This window comes from Cotesia typhae, unplaced genomic scaffold (genome assembly GCF_013202065.1).
Source record: "Cotesia typhae breed Kobodo isofemale line unplaced genomic scaffold, CoteBio_Ctyphae contig_44, whole genome shotgun sequence".
Classification (NCBI taxonomy): Eukaryota; Metazoa; Arthropoda; class Insecta; order Hymenoptera; family Braconidae; genus Cotesia; species Cotesia typhae.
Window position 1 is genome coordinate 6,556,981 of NW_027423753.1, and position 26,169 is coordinate 6,583,149.

The 26,169-nt window shown below is 26.7% G+C and overlaps 2 protein-coding genes across 3 annotated transcripts in view; one reads left to right on the forward strand and one right to left on the reverse strand.

Annotated features, from left to right (window-relative positions):
* Window positions 1–205: 205 nt before the first annotated feature.
* Window positions 206–26,169, forward strand: part of LOC141528510 (uncharacterized) — a 105,993-nt gene continuing 80,029 nt past the window's right edge. Inside the window, exon 1 of one of the 2 annotated variants that reach the window (XM_074244590.1) lies at window positions 206–994. The gene's annotated coding sequence lies outside the window, so the exon portion shown is untranslated. The remainder of the gene's footprint in view (window positions 995–26,169) is intronic. The other variant, XM_074244587.1, reaches the window with a different exon arrangement.
* On the reverse strand, window positions 22,911–25,284 carry LOC141528907 (uncharacterized). Its single transcript, XM_074245190.1, has 2 exons — window positions 24,542–25,284; window positions 22,911–23,518 (listed from the first exon to the last, which is right to left on the reverse strand). The coding sequence occupies exons 1-2, from the start codon at window positions 24,726–24,728 to the stop codon at window positions 22,911–22,913; spliced, it is 795 nt and encodes a 264-aa protein (XP_074101291.1). The 5' UTR covers window positions 24,729–25,284.

Genomic DNA, 26,169 nt, shown 5'->3' on the forward strand with positions numbered 1-26,169 from the left:
AAAAATGCTCCTCAAATTTGAAAAAAACTAAAACCCGCGCTTGCGCGTATTATTATTATTTATGTAACGGTATGGCCTAGTGTGTATAAAATATAAAATATAGCGTATAGTAATGATAATAAAAAGGGGATATACACTAAAGCGTCGGCGTGGATTTGCGTCTGCGCATGGCCTTACAGTATTCCAATAGAGCCGCAGTATCGCTTTCACATTTCGTGAGTAAAGTACGGAAATTGAACAGTGTCCTGGTCGTGTCTTCTCCATTGAGGGCGATTGAAGAAAATCCTATATATTTATATACATAAGTATATGCCTTCACTTATAAACATTTTTTTTTTCCGCCTAAAAAGAATGTATAATTCCAGTGTGATATAATGTGAGTAAAGCACAACAATAACAGTGAAAAAATAATATTTATTGTTTATAAATTAAGTGTCGCTTATTTTGGTTGCTATGGAAACGTTAATTTGACACGGACGAGAAAACAATATCCTGTTGCAGACAGAGAAGAGAATTATCTCGAGGACGCTACAAAACGCGTCCGGGACATTTCAACCTCATCTTTTATCATCCAAGTAATCTATTTTTTTATTTCCAAAGTGTCCTCTAGTCGACGAAACAACAATTAATTGATTTGAAAATTTTAAAAATTTAACTAGAATAATTCAGTACTAATTCTTAACTTCAAAGTTCTGATTATTCTTCTGAAGGATTACGATAAATGACAAAACATTATTGTCATGGGGCTGGGATATGTGGACCTTGATATAGATGAAGAAGAGACTGATCGATCATTGTGCAAACACTGGCCAGGATTCGGTTGGTCCTTCAAATTATTAAATTAATCATTGGTTAATATAGTAATAAATATGTATATAAAATAAAAGTGGTTTGATTTACACGATAAGAAAATAATAATAAGTTTTGTTAAATCGAGTGGATTTTCCTCACACTTTGTTTGATGACAATCAGCTGTTTATCACTATAATCGTAGGTAAGTTAATTGTTTCAAGTTTCACTAAAAATATATTTTTTTTCAGAACACTATCGATGTCATTAATGATCGAGCGATAAGAAGACACGTGACTTGACGATTAAAGCTAGTACTTATGCATTAGAATTTTTCAAAGTAAAGTTATCACCAATAGAATTCAATATATAAATAAAATTAAGATGGTAAATAGATTTTTTAATGGTAAGTAACTTGCGGGTGTTCATTGCTTATCGATATCGATATACCTCCAAAGCCATAAATCGCTATTCAAGGCTAGTGTATTTCACGCAGCCATAGTTCTGTTGTATTATCCAATATTTATAGCTTGGAAAATAACGATACCCTACATATACGTGTTGTATATTCTGTGTTGTACTAAAGCTCTCTATATTCACTTGCATTTACCTTTACTTTAAACCGTGTTTTTATTTAGATTTTTTTTTTTTTATACCTAGCGAAAACTACGATTTCCTTGATAAAATACTGCACTGACATTTTTTTGCATAATGCACAAACAGTCAACAAATTTTTTTTCTTTCAAAATTTAAACATCAATGATCACCTAATAGGTGCAATTTTTTTAAACGATTTTTTTCTAAATGATTTATTTTTTAACTTAAAGACAATTGAAAACAGTGTCAGATGTTGATAAATTTCAGTATCAATAAATTTTTTATTGGAAAAAAGGCAAGAATAGATATTTAAAAAAATGTATATTCAGATTTGAAAAATATCTTCTATTGCAGTTTCTGAGTGATTCCTTGTTGAAATAAGGTAAAAAAGCATCCAATATCCAGGCTTCTCAGTAACATTTATTTAAAAAGTTATTATATTCGCGAAATTTTAGGCTTACTAAGACAATGTTTGTATTTATATCTAGTTTCAATATTTATTACTTAAATTTTTATGAAAAATTTATTCATTTTTTTTAAATTACCTATTTTAAACAAATATCATTTTGGACCAGAAGTCTGGATAATTCTTATGTCTAACTCCATATTTTTAATATCAAGTGATTCTCTTTTTAATTATTTATCAAATTTATTTTTGAAGTTTATTTTATTCATTTAACAAATTGTTACTAATAATAATTATTTAGTAAGAGTATAATAATAGATAAAACTTAGCAGTAATTTATCATAAATTTTCCAAAATCATTTATAAATAACAAATTATTTCATTAAATCAACACAACAAGTTACTTATTAGTTTTTTTGCTTGTCATGTTCATCACAATTTTAAGTATTTAAATAATTATTTTCAAGCTATTGTTTTCACAGTCTTTGACTTTTTTTCGTCAAGCACTCTTTTCTTTCAGTTTTTACATTTCTTGTTTCTTTTTTTTAGCCTCTCGTTTTTCTTTTTACTCCTCAAGTGATAACCCTTCTACTTTTCATTGTCACAATACCGATTTACATTAATTGTTGCCATTAGTGCAATATTTCGAAGTCATTGTTGTTAAATTTTTAGAAAAATATACATGAATTGATTTAATAACAAGAAAAAAATAGTATTACACTACCAGGACCGAAAGTTGAATTTTCGGCCCTGCGCGTCATGATGCCCGAGGCGAAGCAGAGGTCAACAAGCATGTGATCTGAGGCTTTCTTATTTACTTCCCGAGGAGTGTATCCTATTTTTTTGCTCGACGAAGGCAGGAAGCGGCAACTTCGTTTAGCTCAGCGAGCCGAAAGTTGACGCTTTCTGCCCATCGAGCAAAGAAAATTCTTTAAGGGGGATAGCCACTGTGAGGATCGAAAAAATAGATGATTTTCGGGAATTTTTTTGACTGGGACAATAAAGGAATTTGGGGATGGAATTTTTTTTGTTTTATAAAGTATACATTGAAAATCATTCTCCTAAATTTTGATTAAAAAATATTATGTTGTTGCAAAGTTAACGTCCGTAAAGTTAGAAAGGTGAAGTCGGCAGAATCACTCGTTTTATATCTCAAAATTTAGTGCTCATTTAGTGCTAATTTAGTACTGATAACAGATATTTGGTGCTGTGATAGGGGGACTAAAAATGAGAACACTGCTAACTTTTCATTAAGCTAGCAGTGTACCATTCATGACCGTGCTATGATGCAGTTGGAGCGAGAAGCACATCAGCTAATAATTTAGTGCTCAATTAGTGCTGCCTATACAAGCAAACAGATTTTTCAAAAAAACATTTTTTCAATTTTTAAGTATAGATAACTGCTGACATAACGATACGAGCAATCATAGAGCTGGAAGATGACTTTGAAATCGGTATTGGTAAAATTAAAAAGAGTTACTAATTAGTGCTAAATTAATGCTACCGGTGAACCCAGAAAAATTTTTAGAAAAATCATTTTTCAACTGCCCGATAAAAAAGTCGAAGATTTTCAATAATCGAAAAGTTATAAGTATTATTCTGTATTGCAAATATCGAGTTTTCATCAGATCTCATCGTTATAAGGTCACAGGAAACGACCCTAGCAATGTAGCTGCTGTGTGTGTGTCAAAAAAAAAATTTTTTTTTCAAATCGACTACTGCTAGTGTAACGACGCTAGCAGCTTTAAGAGCTAGAAGAAGACTCTAAAACGGAAACTAAAGAAATTGAAAGACGTCACTATTTAGTGCTCAATTAGTGCTGCCAGTACAGCAAAAGATTTTTTAAAAATAAATTTTTTTTTATTTTTTCTCAAATCAACTACTGCTAGTATAACAACGCTAGCAGCCTTAAGAGCTAGAAGAAGACACTAAAACAGGAACTAATGGAATTAAAAGACGTCACCATTTAGTGCTCAATTAGTGCTGCCAGTACAGCAAAAGATTTTTTAAAAATAAAATTTTTTTTATTTTTTTTCAAATCCACTGTTCATATTTATGCAAATTACAGTTCCCACTAGTTCAAAAAAAATAGTTTTGAGAAAAACGCGTTTTTGTCGGAGTGCCGCGCGTGCAATGGTCATTTGACACGCTGTTACAAAAATGACTATAATTCGAAAAATATTCGGAATTTTCATATAAAACTCTAGTTACATATTTTTGAATGTATAAACTTTGATTTAATAAAAAAAAAATTTTTTTTGTTTTTATTTAACAGTGGCTATCCCCCTTAAATCTTTAATTATATGATTACGAACTAACTTTTACTTTTACTAACAACAATAATTTTAAAAAACCTAACAATCACAATGAAAATAATCTCGAGAACTTACTGTAATAAGATCCAGTAAGTCAACGAATCATAAAAGTTATATAATAAACATGAATACAAAAATATATATTTCCTTTCGTCCACCACATAAAAACAAGTACTTTTTAATCAAATGATACATTATATTTCATAATGTGATTGATCAATTTAAAGCCAATTTAAATTAGAAAAAAAAACACATTTACGTATTGCGATCGATCAAATAAGCTTACGAATGAAATAATGATTGAAGTTGATAACAAAAAACGAAGGTAATAAAATATTTAAAAATATAAGTTCAGGTATTGCTAACCGGTTGAATGATCATATAGACATTAGTTTCTGACCACTTCCGGTTAACTCAGTACTCTTCTCGACCTATTTCTATCAGAGACATTTTATAATATTACATTCAATCACTGCCACTTTAGTTTCACTGTCAACATAATATTATGTAGTATAATGTCTAATATTCAATAGGTTATCATCCCATCTTTTCACCAAATAACCTAGTGTTCATAACTTTTAACTATAACCAGCTATGGTCACGTTACGGTACTATAAATCTAATTAAATATTACTTATTCTTATTATTGTCATTTTTTAATACAAATTACAACTTTAAGTATATAAACCAGCCTGGCAGTAGTATTGACAAGTATTTATTTAGCCATAACTGTATACGCAGTAGTTAATGTGATGTATATAATATAAAGACGGAAAAATCATGAGTTGGATTCTAGGCCAATCAAGTATCGTGACTAATATCATTTAAATTTTTTTTTCTACACCGCTGGTATACGACCCTTTTCATTTTGTTTTATTTCACCGTAACCCCTTCTGGTACAGTAGTTATTTTAGTTTCGTGCATGCGTATAATTATTCACTGCTATTTACATGCATTCGTGACTAATTGATAGTAAATTAGGTGGTATTTCTGATTATACTATCATGTCATTGATAGTTTTTTTGTTTCATAAAAAATTTAAGTAATTTATCATGATCATGATGTCAATATACTTAAGTAATCAAAATTAAAGTGTCCAGTGTTTGATGAAAGTGACATCTAAATTACGCTTCAGTGAATAAAATTGCGATTTTATGTATTTTTGTTTGTAACCAATTCAAAAAATGATTCATCATGCATACACGTGAGCATTATGTGACTATGAGTAATTTATTATAGCCATGAGGGCGGATAATTCGTTCATATGCAGCTTTAACTTAAGCTATTACATTAAATACGCAGTATGATATTATATATTTTATAGTTATATTTCTTGTTCCCCAAGAGATTCGTTCTATTCATTTCGGGATTATCTAAATCACTCTTCTAACTTTTATGGATTTTTGGACATCTGTTGTTATAATGTTACACAGTAAAAAATTTTTCGTCATTGTGTAGAGTCTTAAAATTTGTAGAATTTATAGAATTTAACATTCTCATGTGTTGATTTAATGATTTAACACACTAGAATATTAAATTCTACACACTAGAGTGTAATATTCTACACACAAATTTTAATACTCTACACAATGACGAAAAATTTTTTACTGTGTATATCTTATATATGTCTTCAACAAAGAATTATTAATTCTCAGTTAACTTTGAAGTTTATTCGACATTTAATTGTTTAAATATGGTATAATTATGTTATTTTTATTTAAATTTTAAAACCCATCAGTAAAGCTATTTTTATAAATAAAAACCTTACAAGTATTGTATACTATGGACAATAGTTCTGACAAATGATTGTTTCAAAATAAAACACAAAATTGATCATCGACGTATTAATTAATTTGCAAATAATTTTCACATATTCCGGATATTATTGCAGTCGAGCAACTATAGAGAACAAATATCAATGGATTAATTAACTAAAGTGTAAAAATACCATTACGTAACTACAGTAGGATTTGAATCTACATCCGGATGGTACTATTCATTCGAAGAGAAGAATGATATTTCTCGACAACAAAAATCCTTTAAAAATTTTTGTACTAAATTTAAAAATTTTTGAATTTTTTTTTTCATTTGTAGAGTACTATAACTATTTTAAGAGCAAAATTTCGATTATCGTTACTTCGACCGTATATTATCAATTTATCACTATTCTGTTAATTTATATATGAAAAAAATTATCATTAGAAATTATTGTTTAAAAAAGAAAAGAATTTTAGAATCAACTTGAAAAATAAACTTACATACACAGATAAAAAAATGTTCTTGAATCAAGTACATATTTTTGAAGAGCTCAATATTTTTGTTTTGAGTAGAAAAATTCTTGTTTTAAAGAAATTTTTCTTGATTTAAGAAATTTTACTTAATTTAAGAATTTTTCTTCTTGATTCAAGACAATTACTCTCTTCAAAATTATATTCTTGGTTCAAGAATTTTTCTCTTGAATCAAGTTAATTTTTTTTTCTGTGTATATATACAAGCGGACCCACCAGACAGTGTACTGTATACATGTCTTAAATTAAAAACTTTTAAGCTTATTTAAATGAGCTGTTACAGTTTGGACCGTTTCGATGAGCACTACTGTTCAAACGTTATTACAATGTGACATTTAAATGAACATGTGATTGATTTTACGACAATGACTTAAATTTTTTTTGAATCTAATCGCAGCGCTTACTATCGGGTCCAATATGAAACATTCCAAGATCAACAATTTATAAATAAAAAATTAATTAAGCAAGTATTTTCTCGTGAACTGAATTGTGAATCTAAACCATACTCGAATCCAAATAAAGACACAAAAAATTTCATTAAATTCGGTCCAGCCGTTTAGGAAGATTTCAGTAACAAACACAAACACAGAAGAAACATGTATATAAAGATATAAGTTAACTTTTAAAGTTGATTATACATATATGTGATTTGTAAAAATATATTTAATTTTCATCCAGATTTTAAAAGTTGAAGCTGGAATATCTTTGACTTCAGTTTTTATAGAAATAATCATTATTTTTATAGAAATTAATATTTTGAACATTATAAATGTTATTTCAGAAATTATAATTTTCATTATCTCACTAAGAAAATAGTATATTTCGGTTATAATTAAACTTCTTATGTTCGATTTTAATTATTGAAGAAAATATATCGAGTTGATGAAATTAAAAGTTTTTTAGTAAAGAAAAATATTTTTTTTCTCAATGTTTAAATAAATATTGACTTACAATAACAAATATATTCTAAGAAAAGTAATTTTTTTCAGCAACTAATAACATTTACTTCCGCCAAAGTTCATCATGCAAAGAGAGCGTAAAATTACAAACCGCTTAGTAATCTTTAAAATTGAATGACAATAATAAAGCCTTATGCAATACATCACCACAAGAACAACACAAGCAATAAGATGACTAAATTTTTTCTTATTCTTTTACAAATTTTAACTAATCTAAATGAGTAATAATCATTTTCACAATAAATACATGAAGAAAAAAAACGCCATTTGGCCAAGTCCGACATGGATAGGTAGATTTATTTAACGGATATGGAATAATTCATAATGTGACAAAAAAAAAATGCATTTATTAAACATTTTTCAAATTTTTAAAGTCACTGAAGAAATAAAAAAAAAATTCAAAAGTCAACGAATTGTAGCTTAAATTTAAGATAATTAAGTGAACTTTGAAATAAAATCTTTACATTTAAATTATCTTTGACGGTAAGAATATTACTTCGATAAAATTGACAAAATTAAAAATGTTTCGAAAATAAAAAAAAATTTTCAAACACCTACAACTTTACAATTAATTGGCCGATTTTGCTCATCTTCAAACTTGATCTCGGTCTTGATTCATGGAATAAGCCCACAAAATTTCTTCTTGCTTCAAAATAACTTTTGTCTTCCTTAAAATTTTCTTGGTACAAGAAGTTTTTTTTTGTTTGTGAGCACAATCCTACCGACATGGCGCATTATATCATATATATATATATATATATATATATATATATATATATATATATATATATATATATATATATATATATATATATATACTTTAAAATTAATACCGTGATTAGTATCACTAATTTTATCGGCTTATTTCCACTAATTAGGTTGTTGGTTATTACTTACTTTCATTAAATTATAGTTTTATATTTTCCCGTGCATAAATTTTTGTATTAAATACAAAAGAGACTTTTTCATTAACCATCAAAAAAATTATTTTATATGTACAAAATGGATGAAAGTACATTTTCAAATAAATTTCTGACAAAGATTTAAAGCATATACATCCATCCATAGTATAAAATTATTTGGAGGCCGATGATGAAATCCCCGGGCCATTCTCCCCTAGTTTTCCCGTCACTTATTCTCAAAAGTTTTACTACCCTCTGCCGTTTACGTTTACTCTCCCTAGAGAACTTTGAGCGTTGGCGTTCATCAGAAGTCTTGTTTTCTCTATTATTCTCTGCAATATCGATTTTTATTTCTTTTATGTTCCTATCAATACCTATCAATTTATGTTTTAACTATAAAACAATGAATTATAATATTATATTATTCGTTAATCCGATTGGTTTTTCATATGAGCAATATATTATATGGTATAAATTTAATTTGTAATTAAGTAAAAAAAAAAAATTAAATAACTAGTTATTTATTATTTTTGTGAATAATAAATTGCATCTCATACAACGGATATTGAACGTAAGCCTACTCGAGACAATACTACACGCAATACATATACTCTCGACCTTTGTTGAGTATTTTGCCACAACAAAGCCTGCAGAATGCCACTTTTAACCCTCTTTTTTTATGATTTTATTCTACATACAAACAGGAATGAAAATTAGATTGTAAAAAACGAAAAAATAAATTAAAACAAAAGACATCTGACATTTTTAAATCGTACAATTATTTATACGGGTATTTTCATTAAAAAAGTGACATTCAATGTGACATTTGTAGCTTACAACAATTCAATATTTCTTTAAATTATTGATGGCTACTTATTTTAAAAAGTAAAAATTAGAAATAATATAAATTTTTGTTTGTGAAACTAGTTTATCAAAAAATCTAGGCCACGGACGTGGTCAGCGTGATGTACAACGACTCGGTTTATATTTCGAGATTGCAATTAAGTTGGGAGTGGGAAGTAAAAAAGTTATAAATAAAAAAAAAGTACATTAGTCATGATCTGAGTGCAGCCGGTTGTCATGGGCATGCTGTCAAAAATCTGATGAGGATATAGGGTGAGAGGATAAATCAAATAAAAGAGATAAGTGCGCAAGGATATTTGTTTGGTAAAATTCTGCGCACGCGCCTATTGATTTCTTCCTCATATCAAACCAGCAGTGCAAGCTATTCCCATTGGCGTAGTATAGTCTCGTACTTTCATCCCTCCATAATACAAACTATACTCATAATGCTCAATAGACTATTATACCACATATCCTTTCTGCACTCTTACAATTCTTTATCGCCATCATTATTTCTTTCTTAGTCTAACATGCAATATTGCCACCTTCCGGGGATAAGAAATATGACTCAAGATTATTAACTTATTGCTTTATTCACCCTCAATCTCATTATCATAATAGTATAACCATAATATACAGATTAAAATCGACGAAAGAGGATTCCTTGATAAAAAAAATTCTCCACAATGTTTTTATTTTTTATATTAATATTCCTTACTATAGGGTTCTTATTAAACAAAGTTAATTGTTTATACTTAAAGTCTTCGCCGTCTATTTTAACACCTACACAGAAAAAAAACACTTCTTGAACCAAGAAAATTGTAAGGAAGACCGAAATTATTTTGGAGCAAGAAGAAATTTTCTTAGCTTAAAAAATTTAATTTTGTTCAAGAAATTTTCAATCTTCCTTAAGATTTCCTTGATTTAAAAAAATTTACGCTTGACTCAAGACTTTCTTTCTTTCTGTGTATCTTGATCAGATGTATTATTTACTTCTTAAAATGTAAAATATGGTAATCTTTATCTACATTATATTATTTACCTCACTTAGTATCGCCGAACTCAAAAGGATATGCGTTCGGGTTTTTCTATTTTTATATAAAATAATGGAATTGCATATTTTTTCATTTCTTGCCTGTAAATAGGATTGTCAATTGCTCTAAATCTTGTGGGATGTCCTGAATTTCACCAAATTGAATGGCATCTCGCAAGATTACTGCGATGTCAATTATGTTGTGAATGCTTTGATTTTATTAACAATTGTATAGAACCCCAGGAAATTTTACATCAAGGATTAAAATTTTGAATAATATTTAAAAAGTTATCTTTACCGACTAAAATAAAAAAAAAAAATTGAAAATAAACGATGGTATCATATAAAAAATATTGAATACTGAGTTTGAAAACTCCATAAATTATAAATAAATATTTTCTTCTAAATTATCGAATTTAACGACTTGAGCTCGAAAACTTTTTTTTTTTTTTTCAAGTTAAAAATAAAAATAATTTTCTACGAATTGCTGATAATAGCTTTTCTTGATGGATTTGAAACTTATTATGGTCTCGATAATGGCGAAAATAAGTGGTTTTCACTGTAAATTGACTTTTAAGACAGTAACAAAACGTCATTCCCATTAAAGTCACTGCGAGAAATTTTAAAGGCTAATAAATTTTATTTGTCATGACTTGGAAGGAAATGATGATATATAATATGCAGCTGCAGTGCACTGATAGAAGGATTTGTTTATAGTTAAAAATATTTGTTAATATTTAATAAATCATTTATTAGAGACCACTTTTTAGTATTAAATAAATATTTCTTAGTATTTAAAAAGATTTATTAATATTTAATAAATGAATATCAGATTTATTAAATACAAATAAATCATTTTAAATATTAAGAAATATTTATTTAATGCTAAAAAGTGGTCTCTAATAAATGATTTATTAAATATTAACAAATATTTTTAACTATAAACAAATCTTTCTATCAGTGTGGAAAAAAAAACAACTTCTCAATAAAAATATTCTCTTCCAAATTTTACTCTTGTTTCGGGACATTCACTTCAAGTTAATTCAAGAAGTTTACTCACAAATTAAGAGAGTAGAACTAGATAATAAAGAGAAATAGTTTTTAGTTTGTAGAAAAATTCCAAATTTTTTTTTAATTAAAAATATTTTTCAAAATTGAAATATTTTTCAGTTTGAATTTATTTTTTAAAAATTCAAATTTCTTTTAAAAATTATAGCTAACTTTATCAGTCTTGCCGCTGCACTAAGAAAATTTTCTTGCTGCAACAGAATTTTATTATTTTACTCTCACAGGATCGTATCCTGTTGCAGCGCCTATTTTTTTTTTCCGTGCATGAATTAAGGTAAATTTGTGGCAATATTCCTCTATTAGATAAGTGAAAAATTGAACTGTAAATATTTTATTACACTGAAGTAAATGACATATCTCTTTGAGACTATCCAAATAATCAATTTTAGTCAAATATTGACTTACAAATAACTCTTCTTCCTTCAGCGTTTACCGTACTGCTTGTATTCTTTACAACGAAATTCGATCATATAAAAAATATTGGCTTATATTATATTTTTTTTTTGTTGTTGAAACGAATATTTGACTTGAATATAAATACAGATCATGAGAGTACATTTTTTACATATTGCTTTTAATTTTAGCAGCTGACCTACCTCAATGTACATTAAAATTCTTAAGCACGCTTGTGTGGGTATACTCTGCTTACATTTGGTTTGAATAATTATCGAAATTACTTCAAATTTTAAGTCAAATGACTTGTCTAATTTATTCAATCATATGGCAAAATTGTAAAAAAAAAAAAAAAATTTCATCGTTTCATCATTGAATGAAAAAAAAAAAAAAAAATTAATGATGATGATGCAATTTAAAATGTACAATATTCTGTTATTAAAATGGAATTAAAGTTAAATACAATCAAAATGTAGAGTTTAAGAATAAAATGACAAAATAAATAATTGAACGTTAAACACTGTAATCTTATGATGTCAAGGAAACTGAAATTTTATTCGGAGATATTTAAGTATGAGTAGTATATAGTCGAGAGTGCACCGACCTGGCGCGTCGAAGCGCGATCAAAATAACTGACTACATAACTATCTGCTGCTTTTCCGTATACTGAAACATTGGAGAAATGTCTAAATATTTTTTATTTGATTTAATGTTGTTTTTTTTTAATGTATGTTGTGCGAACAATTAAATTATTAAAATTAATTTGAATAATTTAAAAACAATTTTTTTTCACCGGCCAATAATTGTCAATAAATATAAATTAATTAAAAACATGCTTAATAAAATTCATACAAGTTACAAGTAGGTCATTCGAAGACGGGAAAGAGAATTAATAAGTTTTATCTAATTAGCAGCATGATACTGCGGCAATATATTGCATTTAACCTATCTAATTACACCAATTGACTGTCTAAATCCGCTCATGTACAATCGCCATCATTAATGCCTGGATTGAAATTGGTTACAACTTGCTTATTTCATGCCCAGGCATTAATGATGGCGATTATATTTCGTCAATACGAAACTATGTTTTTTAAATAGGTTTTTTTCTACGACATATTTAACATTTTGGAATTGATCGAAAGATAAGATGAAAATTTTTAATATTTTGTGTTATTACAGACGGGAAGAAATTTTATTTAAAATTTACTCTTAAATTAACGAAAAAAATTACCGGACTATATTGTAATCGTGGGACGCTAAGGCGCTAATTTACCATTTACTAGTAACAGATATACTTTTTACAGTTTTTTGAGTAAAATTTACCGAAATCTCCGGTAAAAAAAATTTTGTTAATTTTCAATGCAGCTTGTCGCACACATGGAATATAATTATTATTAGACATATTTTGTTATCAATGAAATATTACTATAAAGAAACAAATGCAGATTACGACTTACCGATAGAAGTCAATTTCACCTCATAAAAATCTATTTTATATTAGGGATAATATGCTCTTTACGAAACTGTCATGGTTATAGATAAACATTTGGAATATAATTTAATTAATTGATTGATAAAAAAAAATTCAATAATAAATTTAAAATTATTCAGAACTACACGGAGAAAAAAAATATTGCTACTGGATCCATCTACTAGCTCACTACTACAGCAAAATGTCTTCTTACACTAAATTAAAGAATATAAAAAATTTGGATAATTATCACAATAAATTGTAACTAAAAAAAAAAATGGTTTCATACTATTTATCACCAATAAGTATAACTATAGCCAGAAGTTTCATAATTTTAAGAAAAGTAATAAATAATAATAAAAAAAACGCCTAAAGCTTAAAAAAAAAACTGTTTCAATATAATTTTTGTGAATTTGTTTTTCTAACTAAGTTTGAATTTGTTCAAAAATCAAAGAAAAAATAAGTTATCTACTAATTCATTACTTATTTATTATTATAAAATTAATTACTCCACATAATAAATAAATCTGTATCAATTCATAAACTAATTTATTTCTTTAAAAAAAAAATTCGGAAAACGGTTGACCCTGACGGCCATCCCTGCAACTTCCCGCTACTTTCGTAATTAAGCGCTCGATATTGCACTTATTATGTTTTTGAGCTCTTCCAGCTCAAAAATTTAATTTTCGTGTAGTTTTGAGCTCTCCGAGCTCAAAAGTTTGATAGGAGTTTATTAAATCAATATTTTTGGAATTTTCAAATCGTGATAACTTTTGAATGGATCAACCGATTTCCACGCGGTTGGCAGCATTCGACGCAGTTTCATCATCCTCATAAGTTATTTTCAGGTTTTAATTGATCAAACCGAAAATTTCAGAGTAACCCCGAAAAAACACTTTTTTCGGTTTTCTTTCGTTCACGATAACTCACGAACGACTCAACCGATTTTGACCGGACTGGCGGCAATCGATGTGGTTTTTTGATGTTAAGAGCTGATTAGTTTTTGGAATTTATCGGTAGAGCCGTTTAAAAGTTATTCCAAAAAAACTACGTATCAAAAATTTTTTTTTTGTAGTTTTTTTACAATTTCTCAAAATCTACTGGTCCGAATCGGTTCAAATTTTCAGGAAATCTAAGTTTGGTTAAGCCCTTTCGAATGGCACTAACTGCGATGAAATCGGTCAAGCCGTTCAAAAGTTATAAAAGGGTCACACACACACACACACACACACACGCGCGCGCGCGCGCGCGCGCGCGCGGACATCATCGCGGGAATAGTCAGGGAAGCTTCCTAGGACCTCAAAACGTCAAGATCTGATGAGAACTCGATTTTCGAAAAACGGGGTGAAACCAATAACTTCCCGATTTTTGAAAATTTTCAATTTTCTTAGCGGGAAGTTAAAAATTTTTTTTTAATTAATACTGGTTTTGAGTTGTGATAATTCCACTTTAATTTAAATTGTTTTTCTAGATAAATTTAATTCAACTATTTTTTTTTATTGAATATTTAAATTATAATCTTCGAATTAAATCATTTTTCCTTGAGATTACATAAATAATATTTCATTGGGTATATTGGGTAGTCATCAGTAAATTCACGATAAACAAAACAAATATTTTTAAGGTTATGAAATATGTCAACATTTTACTATACCGATACACAAATGATGAAATTTTTATTATTTTTTTAATTATGTAGATTATAAGTTATTTTAGTTTGAATAGAAGATATTACACATTACACATCCATGATTAAATAGGAGAAACACTGAATAGTAGCAAGTTGGTCGAGTAGAATCATTCAAAAACATTAGTACATTTTTATGAAATTTAAAGAACTAATTATAAAATATCATAGATTTGATTGAAATTCAAATATACACAGGTATGAGAAAAAATTGAATTATCTATGTTCGACATTGCATACTTCATAATAACATCTTCATATAACTTTTAATGGAATGACAATTGTGGAACCTATTTGACTAATTCAGACATTCTAGTACAGTTTTATAAAAGTTCACACCACTGTGATAAACATAGTTAGATTACTATGTGGTAAAGAATTTCTCTTTACTTAAATGTTCACTATAAAAAGACGTAATATTTTCAATTATACAATGCGTTTCAATGATTCGTACCGGTCAAGGATTTTGTGGAAAATGGAAACATCAAAATTTGGACAACTTTAAATAAAGAAATCACTTAATAAAAAATGTATATAAATATTATATTGGAACCCTGATTAAAAATACTGATTGAAAAGAATTGAGAAGCGGTCACTCTATGCAAACTGTATATCTATATATACAAACAAAAGAATTGAAATAATTGAAAAGAATTCAAATTTCATACTTTTGAATTCTTTTCAATCAGTATTTTTAATCAGGGAAATAATAACAAAATTATTTTTATAAATAAGGATGATTTTAAATTTCAATAATAATAATGGTAGTAATGTAAAAATTTAGTTACCAAAAAAATTGGAATTATTTTAAAAAAGATAAGCATAAAATTATAAAATTAAAAAATAAGATATCCGTGAAATTAGACAAACCATAAAACAAATGAGTAAAATAACAGATATTTAAAAAAAAAGGAAAAGAATAAATTTAGACAAGTCCATAAAAAGACAATTGAAAATTTAGAAATTTAAAAAAATAGTCAGTTTTAATTATTTGTAAACTTAAAAAATGAACATCTCCAAATATAGACCAGTAAATTTAGATATCTTTCATTTTGGACATCTCTAAATATTTAAAAATATATATTCTTATAATTCATAACAAAGACGATTAAAAATGTATTAGTCATACAAAATAAGTGCTAAAAATTTTAAAATACAAAAGATAACTAAAAATTAATTAATTTTCCTGTTACGGATGCTCCAGAAAGTTATACAGTTATTTGCGATCGATTGTCCTGCAATTTTTAAAACACGCAGAGATTTTACTTTTAATCTTGGTAAAAAATATTTTCGAGAACCTGGAACTGCCTACAGCTCCTGTGACGGCTGATCCAGGAAGTTGTACAATTATTTGCGATCGATTGTCCCGTAATTTTTAAAACACACCAAGATTTTGCTTTTAATCTTGGTGATAAATACTTATGTGGACCCGGAACTACCAACAGCTCTTGTAACCGCTGCTCCAGGAAGTTGTACCAATATTTGTGACTTATTGTCCTGTAATTTTTATCAAGATTAAAAGCAAAATCATGGAGTGTAATTCCTTAATTTGAATTTATCTTCCGCATGATAATTTTCAAAAGCATGTTAAATGTATGCAAACAATTCCCATTAAATATTTATTTATTATGTTATCTTCCGTATTCTAAAAATAAGCTGAGCAATTTTCGTGTTACACATCACATTAGTATTTATTACGATCGTAATCCGAATTACGAAATTGTAAACTTTACATTTTACTGTATAAATAATAAAATACTTCTATATTAAAATAAACATTATTAAATGCATCAAAAGAATTTCCATAACATACATTTGTTTTCCGGATGATAATGAATAGAGACAGTGGGTGTCACGATGCATCTATATAGATGTCTTATTGGCAAACAACCAGCTGCAGTCAGAATCCCCACAGGTTCTTTGCGCTCTTCGTATATAATCCGTGCAGTGAGTCGCTTTGCTTAGGTTAAATGAAACACCCAAGCTTTTTTCACCCTTTTATATTCACTTCATACAACCCTATCTCTTATGTGTTTTTTTTTTTTTTTATATATGTATACCTCTTGGATGAATATCATAATGCTTTCAACTCAACTTGAACAATTGCAAACGCCGTTATAATTTGTTACAATTTTTTTTGCTGTTACAGCAACAAGGTCATTTTGTTACAGCAACAAAGTCGTTTTGTGTCAGCAACAAAATGATTTTATTACACTGATAAAAAATTTATGTTGATTCAAGAGATATTTTCTTGATCAAAGAATTTATTTTGAAAGACAAATGATTATTTTGCTTTAAGAATTTCTTGTCTTGATTTAGATTTTCTTGGCTTAAGAGCTATATTATCTTCAATCGATACATTTAGTTTTTCAACCAAAATAACATTATCGTTTAAAAAACTTAAAACAATTCATCAAAATATATTTCAAAAACTAAATCGTTTTTAATTGTTATGCCCAAAAAAAATTATTTTTTGGAAATAAGTAAATTAATGACTCAAAAAAAAGCCATTCTTAACACAAGTCGGTAACATCTTGAATCAATGTTATCGCCTATCTTGAACCAAGAGACTAAAATTCTTGAAAGAAATATATCTATATCTAGTTTCAAGAGTTCAAATTTTGAAGAAAAAAAGTTTCTTGAATCAAGATTGTTTTTCTATCAGTGTAGAGAAACAAATTGATTTTGTGATGGAACAAACTGGTTTGTTAGTACAACTTGAAATATTTTGTTAATGCAACTAATGGATTTGTTGCTATAACTATACTCATTTGTTACTACAACATATTTTTCAGTTATCCCGTCTTTTGTTATTTCAACAAAATCGTTTTTATGTGTGTACTAGTTACGGTGAAATCAGGCCTCAATTTAAATGAGCTATCAATACAGCGCCACGTCTGTTTTGACCGTAAAATTTAGATGGGAAAAATTACGGTTAAGCGGAACTCGAATTTTGATTCGGGTTCATTTATGCATAATTTTTTATAGAAAAAAAGATAGCTAATTTTTCGTAAATTCATGCAAAAGCTCACAATATTTCCTCTAATTTGACATATATAACATTAACTTTTTCATATTACTAGAATGCACCGCGCGCTTCGCGCGCGTAATATGTTTACAACCACATGCATACGCGAAGTTTTTAAAATCGCAGTAAATTAAAATTTTATTTAAAAAAATTACAAATAATAAATAATAAATTATAAATAATAAATTATAAATTATAAATTATATATTACTAATAATAAATAATAAATTATAAATTGAAGCGTCGAAAATCATTTTCATAACTAACAAATTTGTCTACTGACAAAATTTTCATTTAATTTATACTGATTTTCGTTGATCCTTTCAGAAGCCAATTAATTGATTGTTTTTATTGTCTATTTTATTGACATTTTCAATTTTATTTAGTGTGAAATAAAAAGTAGATCCTAAAAATAATATAAACCGTTACATTAATACAATGGTATATAAATAAATGCGATAGATTTTAATTAAAAGATATTGTAAATAGTAAAATCACCTTGCACCATAGATGAACCATATAATTCGACATGGTCTCCTTTTTCATATATGTGATTTTTAAATGTATGTATTAGAACATTTAATTGAAAGGTCCCATCTGTAATTATTCCACAACCTTGAAAATTATAGTTATAGTTTTCTTTTCACAGCAAAAACAGTCTTAATATAACCTTGCACTTCTGTAAACAAAATCAAGCATGAAAAAATTTTTGTACTTTATAATTATATGTTAGTAACTTACTAAAAAATTTAGGCAGTTTATTATTCTCATAATAGTTTGAAATTTCACTAATTTTGACTAATTTTAATTCTGATACATCAAATTGATCTTCTAATTCAAAAATTCCCAAATTGTTCACAATAGTATTATTTTCTATAACAAGCTCATATTCTTTAAATTGAGATTTAGTATAATCGTTTCCTTCTTTAGCTCGACATCCATCAATATGAATAATCTAATAGACAAATTTTAAATTTTAAAATAAAAACAAGAAAACAATTTAAAAAATCGATAACATTTATAACAACTATAAACGAACTTACTTCATTTAAAATTATTAAAGGTTCAATTCGATGTATTTCCTTATCCCAGACATTAATTTGAATTCGAATTCCATCGGCATTGTTAATTATAAATTTAAATACATTTTTATTCCCAGAAACTTCTCGTGCTGGAAAAATTTGATCCACATAACCAACAACTTCACTATAAAAAAAAAGGAAAAATAAATATTTATATTTTACATTAAAATAATTTTAAAATTTTAGTCGACATTTCGTAATTTTAAAACTCACATTAAAGTATCTCCTTTTTTAATTTTCCTCAAATTTTCAGAAGTAGAGAATGAAATTTTTTTCATCTTCATTATTTTTTGATTGAGACGAATCGTTTGCACTGTTTAATCGAAGCTTTTTGATGATGAACAATTTTTATACTCATCATCTAAAATAAATAACCTCAATTAAGAAATTTATAATTTGACATTCTTTATTTATATAATGATATTTATATATCATTAGAAATAAAATATAAATAATTATAATCTACATATAAAATAAAAAATAAGCTTTACTTACTGGATTTTTTTAGAACTCATACTGGAAATTTGAAGATAACAAATTAAAATAAAATAAATAAATATAAATTTACAATAAAAATATAATCATCTAAAAACAATATCTATTGCTTTTCATTTGTTCTATTTAATATAAAATTTAAAACTTTATTCAATTTTTTTTCGAGGAAATATTAAAATAATTTCAAAATTTTAATAATTCAAACAAATTATTCAAAAATTTCTTGAAATACATAATTTTTAACTTTATAATTATTATTATGATTTTGTTGATTACTAATAACATATTTAAAGATTTTTAAAGCATCCCAAGATCTTACACGAGATAAAGCCACATACAATTGCCCATGATTAAACACATCTCTTCGAAGATCAAGACATATCTTCTTGAATGTTTGACCTTGAGATCGGTTAATTGTCATTGCAAAAGCAACTTTTATAGGAAATTGTCGTTTTCGAAATACAAAGGAGTATTGGTTTTCACAATTTAAAGTTATTCTATTTAAAAAAATAATTTTTCCTTTTTTATAACCTGAGATAATTTTACACTTTAAAACATGATTTCCAAGTTCCAGAATTAACAATCGTGTACCATTACATAATCCCTCTTGAATATTCAAATTCCTTATAAGTATAACAATTGTATACTGACGTAATCTTAAAAGATGAAGTGGTAAACATGATGGAGAAAGTGTATTTAAATATTCAGTTAATATAACTTCTCGATTCTGATTTTTAGATTCAAAAGTTTCTAATGTATCAATACTGGTATAGACTTTCTCAGTATTTTTATTTAATATATTAACAATCTGATTATTCAATTCATCGACATCAAGATTTCTTGCAGATAATATTACACAATCAGCCAAATCATCGTATTTTTTTTCCAAAATTATCGATCCATACATCGACGAAACTATATTATCATTTTCATTAGCAAAACAACCCGAGTCGAAATTTAACGCCGATATAGAACCTCCACAAGTAGGATTCCACGCGGACCTATGGGCTCAAAGTCGGTTCTAATTGCATGTTAAATTAACTCCGACTTTAGACCTTGTAGTGGCCGAAATTTCCTTTTTTGACACTAGTAGGTCTAAAATCGGGGCTGATAAAAATAAAAATTAGGCCCGAAATTAAACCCTGGTACCCTACTTTATGATAATAATAATAATAATAATAATAATATTTTTTATTAAATAATATTATTGTTATTACAATAATTTTATATAATATTATAATATATAATAATAATTATAATATATTATTATAAAAATATTATAATAATATATTGTTTTATTATAAGAGTATTCTTATAATTTAAAAATATTATAAGAATATTATATATTATAATAATATGTAATATTCTTCATTTTAAGAGTACATTTTTTTATGAAAATTAAATTTTCTTCAAAATTATTATTTATTATTAATATTAAGATTATTATTATCATTATTGTTGCAATTATTATTACTACTACTAACATTGCTATTACTATTACTATTACTGTTATTGTATTGTAATTGTCGTTGATTATCAACGTGCAATTCACTGTATCAGAATTTGATTACAAGGTTCGTTTGCTTTATATTAAATGAAATAAAGATTTTTATATTTTTTATTTATTAATTTGGATAAAGTTATTTTTAATAAAAGTTTGACTCATCGCATGCTAGTCATTTTGTTAATATCTTATAAATGTAAAACATAATTTCATTATTAAATAATGACTGTAAAAAAGAAGACTATTCTCTGGTTTTGTTAATGACCGTGACCGGTAACTTATAAAGGCATGAAATTTTTTTCATCGTCACTTTTTATGCTCGATTCTGTAACAAGAGTTAATTCAATATAAAATTCTGATAATGAATAAATTTTATAATTTATCAAAAAAAAATTTGTTTTAACATGTATCAGATTTACCGGATTCACAACTATGTTCGTTTTCATCAGTGTCCATTCTGTTATTATGGTAATCGTTTGTAGGATAGTATGCCGGTATATATGAATTTGGATCATTTACTTCACCAGGAAATATTGATGATGCAATTAAAGAATTTTGATGAAAATGGACATTTTTGTTACTATAATTAAAAGATTTTTCTACGGCTGTGGGTGAAACAAATTGAGTCGACGTTGGCATTGAATTAAAAGCAGCTGCTGGTGTTTCAAGTATTCGCTCAACGTTAGAAGTAGGCCATGTTAAGTTAGCTGCTGGTGTTTCAATCGGTGATACGGAGATGTTTCCGCTCCGAAACTCGTCTTCTGTATCTTCATTTGCACATACAGATTTTTTTTCCGATAATTTTCCTAAAATAGAAAAATCAAATAAATTACAATTCATCGGTCATAAACAAAAAAAATATAATACAAAATTAGTTTTGAAAATAAATTACCTTGATTATCGTGTGACGTAGTCGTAAGAGACTTATTTCCTGATGAATTATTTTTTTTTACGGATGTAGTTTTACTATTGGGTAATTTACTGTTTTTATATTTTCTTTTATTTTCACTGACTTTATTTACAGCTTTTGTAAATAATTTAGTTGAAATTTTATTGTCGAATTTACGGTTTACCCATTCTTAAAAAAATAATCATTTAAAGTAAAGTAAATATTATACACAATAAAATGCAAAACAATTTAATTTTTGTTCATATACCAAACAATCCTTTAAACACATCCGAATCTATAGCCGGGCGTTCACCTCGTTGACCTTTCGCACTGTAGTTAACAATACTGGAACCGTAAATTTCGAGAAGTGTCTCTTTTACAATAATTTTCCAATTATTTTTCTTATTGCTTCTGTTTCAATAAGAGATGCACGTACTTGAGATAAATAAATCCCCGCGTTCGGAGACAATTCAACCTATAATTAATAATTTTAACGTTAAGTGTGTAAGCATTAAAGTTAATGAAAAAATCAAACAGTGTTACTTTATCATTTCCTTTATCATGGTAGCATTCCGCAATCTGAAAAATAAAAATCGGTATTTATTTAAATTCTAATGAATATATTCAACCTTGTTAATCACCAATATTATTACTGGAATTATTTAAATTACCGGGATTATATTGCTTGACTTAGCATTCATTTTTACTTGATCCGCATACTTGTGTTTCATAGCCTTTAACAACTGCTCTTGAAAATGAATATCTCGTAAGGTCACTAAAAAATATTATTACAAACTTTAATAGTTCTATTATTTATTCACTTTATTAAGTAAAGCTAGAATCTATAATTTTATAATTCACTTGAAGTTTATCAATGAATCTTTATTATAATGCATTTAAAAAACGAAGAAAAAAATAAATATCTATTTTTTTTATAGTGATTAAAATTTTTTTTAGCATTTCTCAAGAGTTTACGAAAAAAAAATTAAAGAAGTCATTAAATGTTGAGTTTTAATTTTAAATTTAGTCACTAAACTAATATTTGGATAACAAAAAATATTGCAGTGCTGCAACTAATATTTTTACCACCTCCAAATTCGATCCTCGACAGAATACCACCGTCATCGCCATCAGAGTCTTCAACTTGAAGATCGTTATCTAATTCATCTTCACTCGTTTGACGAGGATCATTTTTTCATTATCTAAATTATTAGCTGGCTTTTTTGAAGGTGATTTATCCTGAATATACTCGGAACCCGAAGTAATAGTAGATGATGCTGGTTTACAAATATCAGGAGACTTCATATTTATAGTAGGTACCATTTGACTCATAAGCAAAGAGGATTTTGACTCCGGACGTTGATTTTGACTTAGTGAAGAAGAATTATTTGTCATTACTGGAGAAAACTGTCCCGTAGGAGGGTGTTGAAGTGCTGATGAACTTTGATAAAAATTTGATAGACTTGCTTGCATATTCTGATGGAACCACGGAAGGTATTGTGATTGTATGCATTGTAAATTTGGGTTTAAGGTTAATAGTTGTGAGTTTTGTGGTGGAACTATTGAAGCATTTTGAAAAATTGGCTGATTATTTCCAATCTTTATATCAACTTTCCTTTTTTGACTACTTTTCAAGTTAGCTAATAACTTGTTTCTTTTGGTTGCATTTCCTTTATTATTTATGACTTCAGAAGAAAATATTTTCTTACTGCGATCATGGAGTTCTCCTTCAGATGTTACCATCTCGTTATCTAAATCTTCTTTATCTGTAAAATTAAAAGTAATTAATGTTATTCGAATCAAATCGTTTATTTTAAAATTATTTACTGATTGTCAATTATCCTTAAAAAAAAAAAAAAAAAAAAAAAATACATAATTGTAACATTAAAAAAAAAAAAACCAAGAATTTCATTGTGAGAATTCATTTATCAATAACATTAATACTAAAAAGCTATTTTGAAAGATATGGTAGTGAAGTAAACAATAATCTAAAATAAGAACTAATTAAAAAAAAAATTTTTTTTTTAATATCGACACGTGGAATTTTTTATTAAAATATATATGAAAATGAAGTTAGCTGATTTATCAAAATTTTTTGAAATTTTTTATTAAAAAAAATTTAATTAATTAATTTGAAATAAAAATACACTCGTAAAAAACTTGAAAACCGATAAGTATAATTTTTTAGAAATATCTTTTTAGTTATAATTTTATTTAAAAAAAAATCAAAAATTTTAAGACGTCTCTTAACTTCAATGTCATAAATATATTTTATTATAATTTAGGATGTATAGAAGTTAAGAAAATTGATAGATGTCTGGTAACCTCAGTATTATTCAGGAAGCTACATTGAAAATAATTATTTTGCTTTGACTTGGAAAAGTTTTCTTACAATTTTTTAATAATGACTTTTTAATTTGTTCTAAAACGTGTAATGTCTAATTTCAGTTATGCTTGTGGACTTGAAAAACAAATATTTTATCAACTAGCTTCACAATATGAAAGTCTAGAGCATCTTTATAAAAATTCATTGAGCAAATATTTATTAAATTTTAATTATTTTTTTAAGAAATAAATTTTGGCAAAAAAGGAAAAAAAAGATTTGACGATTTTTTAAAATTATTTTTTGCAAAAAAATTGTTTGTTATAAAAAATTCTTAAAGTTTTTCAGAGACTGCTAATTTTAACGTTATAGCATCATTTAGTGAATGATAGGTTATATCACCTATGTAATTCTCACAAGTAAATTAAACATTAATTATCAAAATATAATTATAAATCGTACTTACATCCTATTTTTAACACTTTTATTTCGTACTTTTCTTTTCTTTTTGTGTCAGCATCAATCCAGTCTAGCACGGTTATGGCATTCACTTGTTGAAATTTTTTTGGAATCAATGATAATTCAACGACGTTAGTTTTTTTACATTTCATCCACCAAATCAAGGCGTGTTTTCGCTTTCTACTGGATGACATTGTGGATTAAATATTAATTCGTACGAATAATAATAATTTTTCAATTCCAATAGAAGATAACCCAAAACAATAAGAATGGAGTTAACAAGATGGTGGATGGCTTGGAATAGTGGCGGTAAAGTCGAACTCACATTAGTGCGCTACGTTGCTCAGAAATGACTTAAAGGCCTGTTTGTATAGAATGTTGCGCGAAATCACCTCCAAGCATAGAAATATTTGATTGGTTAAAGAATAACCCCATCTTTATTTTCGAATATGCCGCGACTATGTGGCCAATAAAAACTATTACGATTAAAACTGCCTATCACAGTGGAAATTAAACTTCATATAAAATATAGTACGACAAGTCTTTCAACCATAACTCTCTATTCTATCATAAATATTATATACAATTATAAATTAATAAGATTAAAAAATCTAACACAACAATTATAATTACTCATGTGAAAAACTTTTTAATTTTTAAAAATAGAATATATATTACTTACAACTAAACACATTTAAAAAAATTTTTGGCGAAAATAATTTTTAAAACTAAGGTTAAGATACTGCTATATATTTTTGTTTCGTAGCTGATAATAATAATTTATTATGTGATTCATTGACATTTACTGTAAAGTGAATGTACCAGAATTAAGTCGTTCGGTGTTTACTGAAAATAAAAATTCTGAGTGTTGTGCTATAATATATAGTACTAAAAATATTTTGTTTGAAAATAACTTGGTGGACAAGGAGTAGTGATGGCTTATAAATCTATTGATGATATTGGTATTAGACAATTTCGAAATAGATTTAATCGTCTACGTGAATATGTTGATGATGTTAATATAAATCAAAATATTGATAATGTGGATCAGAATCAAAATGTTGATGATGTGGACCAGAATGCTGAACGTCTGATTATACTTAACAGGAACCAAGAGGTTCTATTTCCAGCTGCACTTTTAAACCCTCTGTGAGTAAAATTAATTTATAACTGATAAATTTATAAACCTATTACTAAAGCAATTAAAAATTTTTGTCCATTAAATGTGAGGAAATCGTTTGAAGTACACCCACGTTTTTTATGTTATTTGTGGAAAACTATAACTATTTATTGCTTAGTAATTTATTCTTATTTAAGTGAATAGAGAGGTAATAGGATTTATGAACTATTAATAATTTAATTTATTTGAAGACAATTATTTAATTTATAAAATTTTAATGAATATTTTTTAATGTTTTATATTACATTGACATCTTTTATATTATATTATAAAAACATTTATTGTGAAATACCAAATTCTATAACATCTAAAAATTATCTTTTATATTTGAAATTATTATAAACGTTGATTTATTTAATGAATTGATCAATTCGAATAATTATCTTGTATTCCAGCTATAAAAAGTTCCAGGTTATAAAAAGTGTGGAAAGAATACTACCATTTTTGTTTTTTTA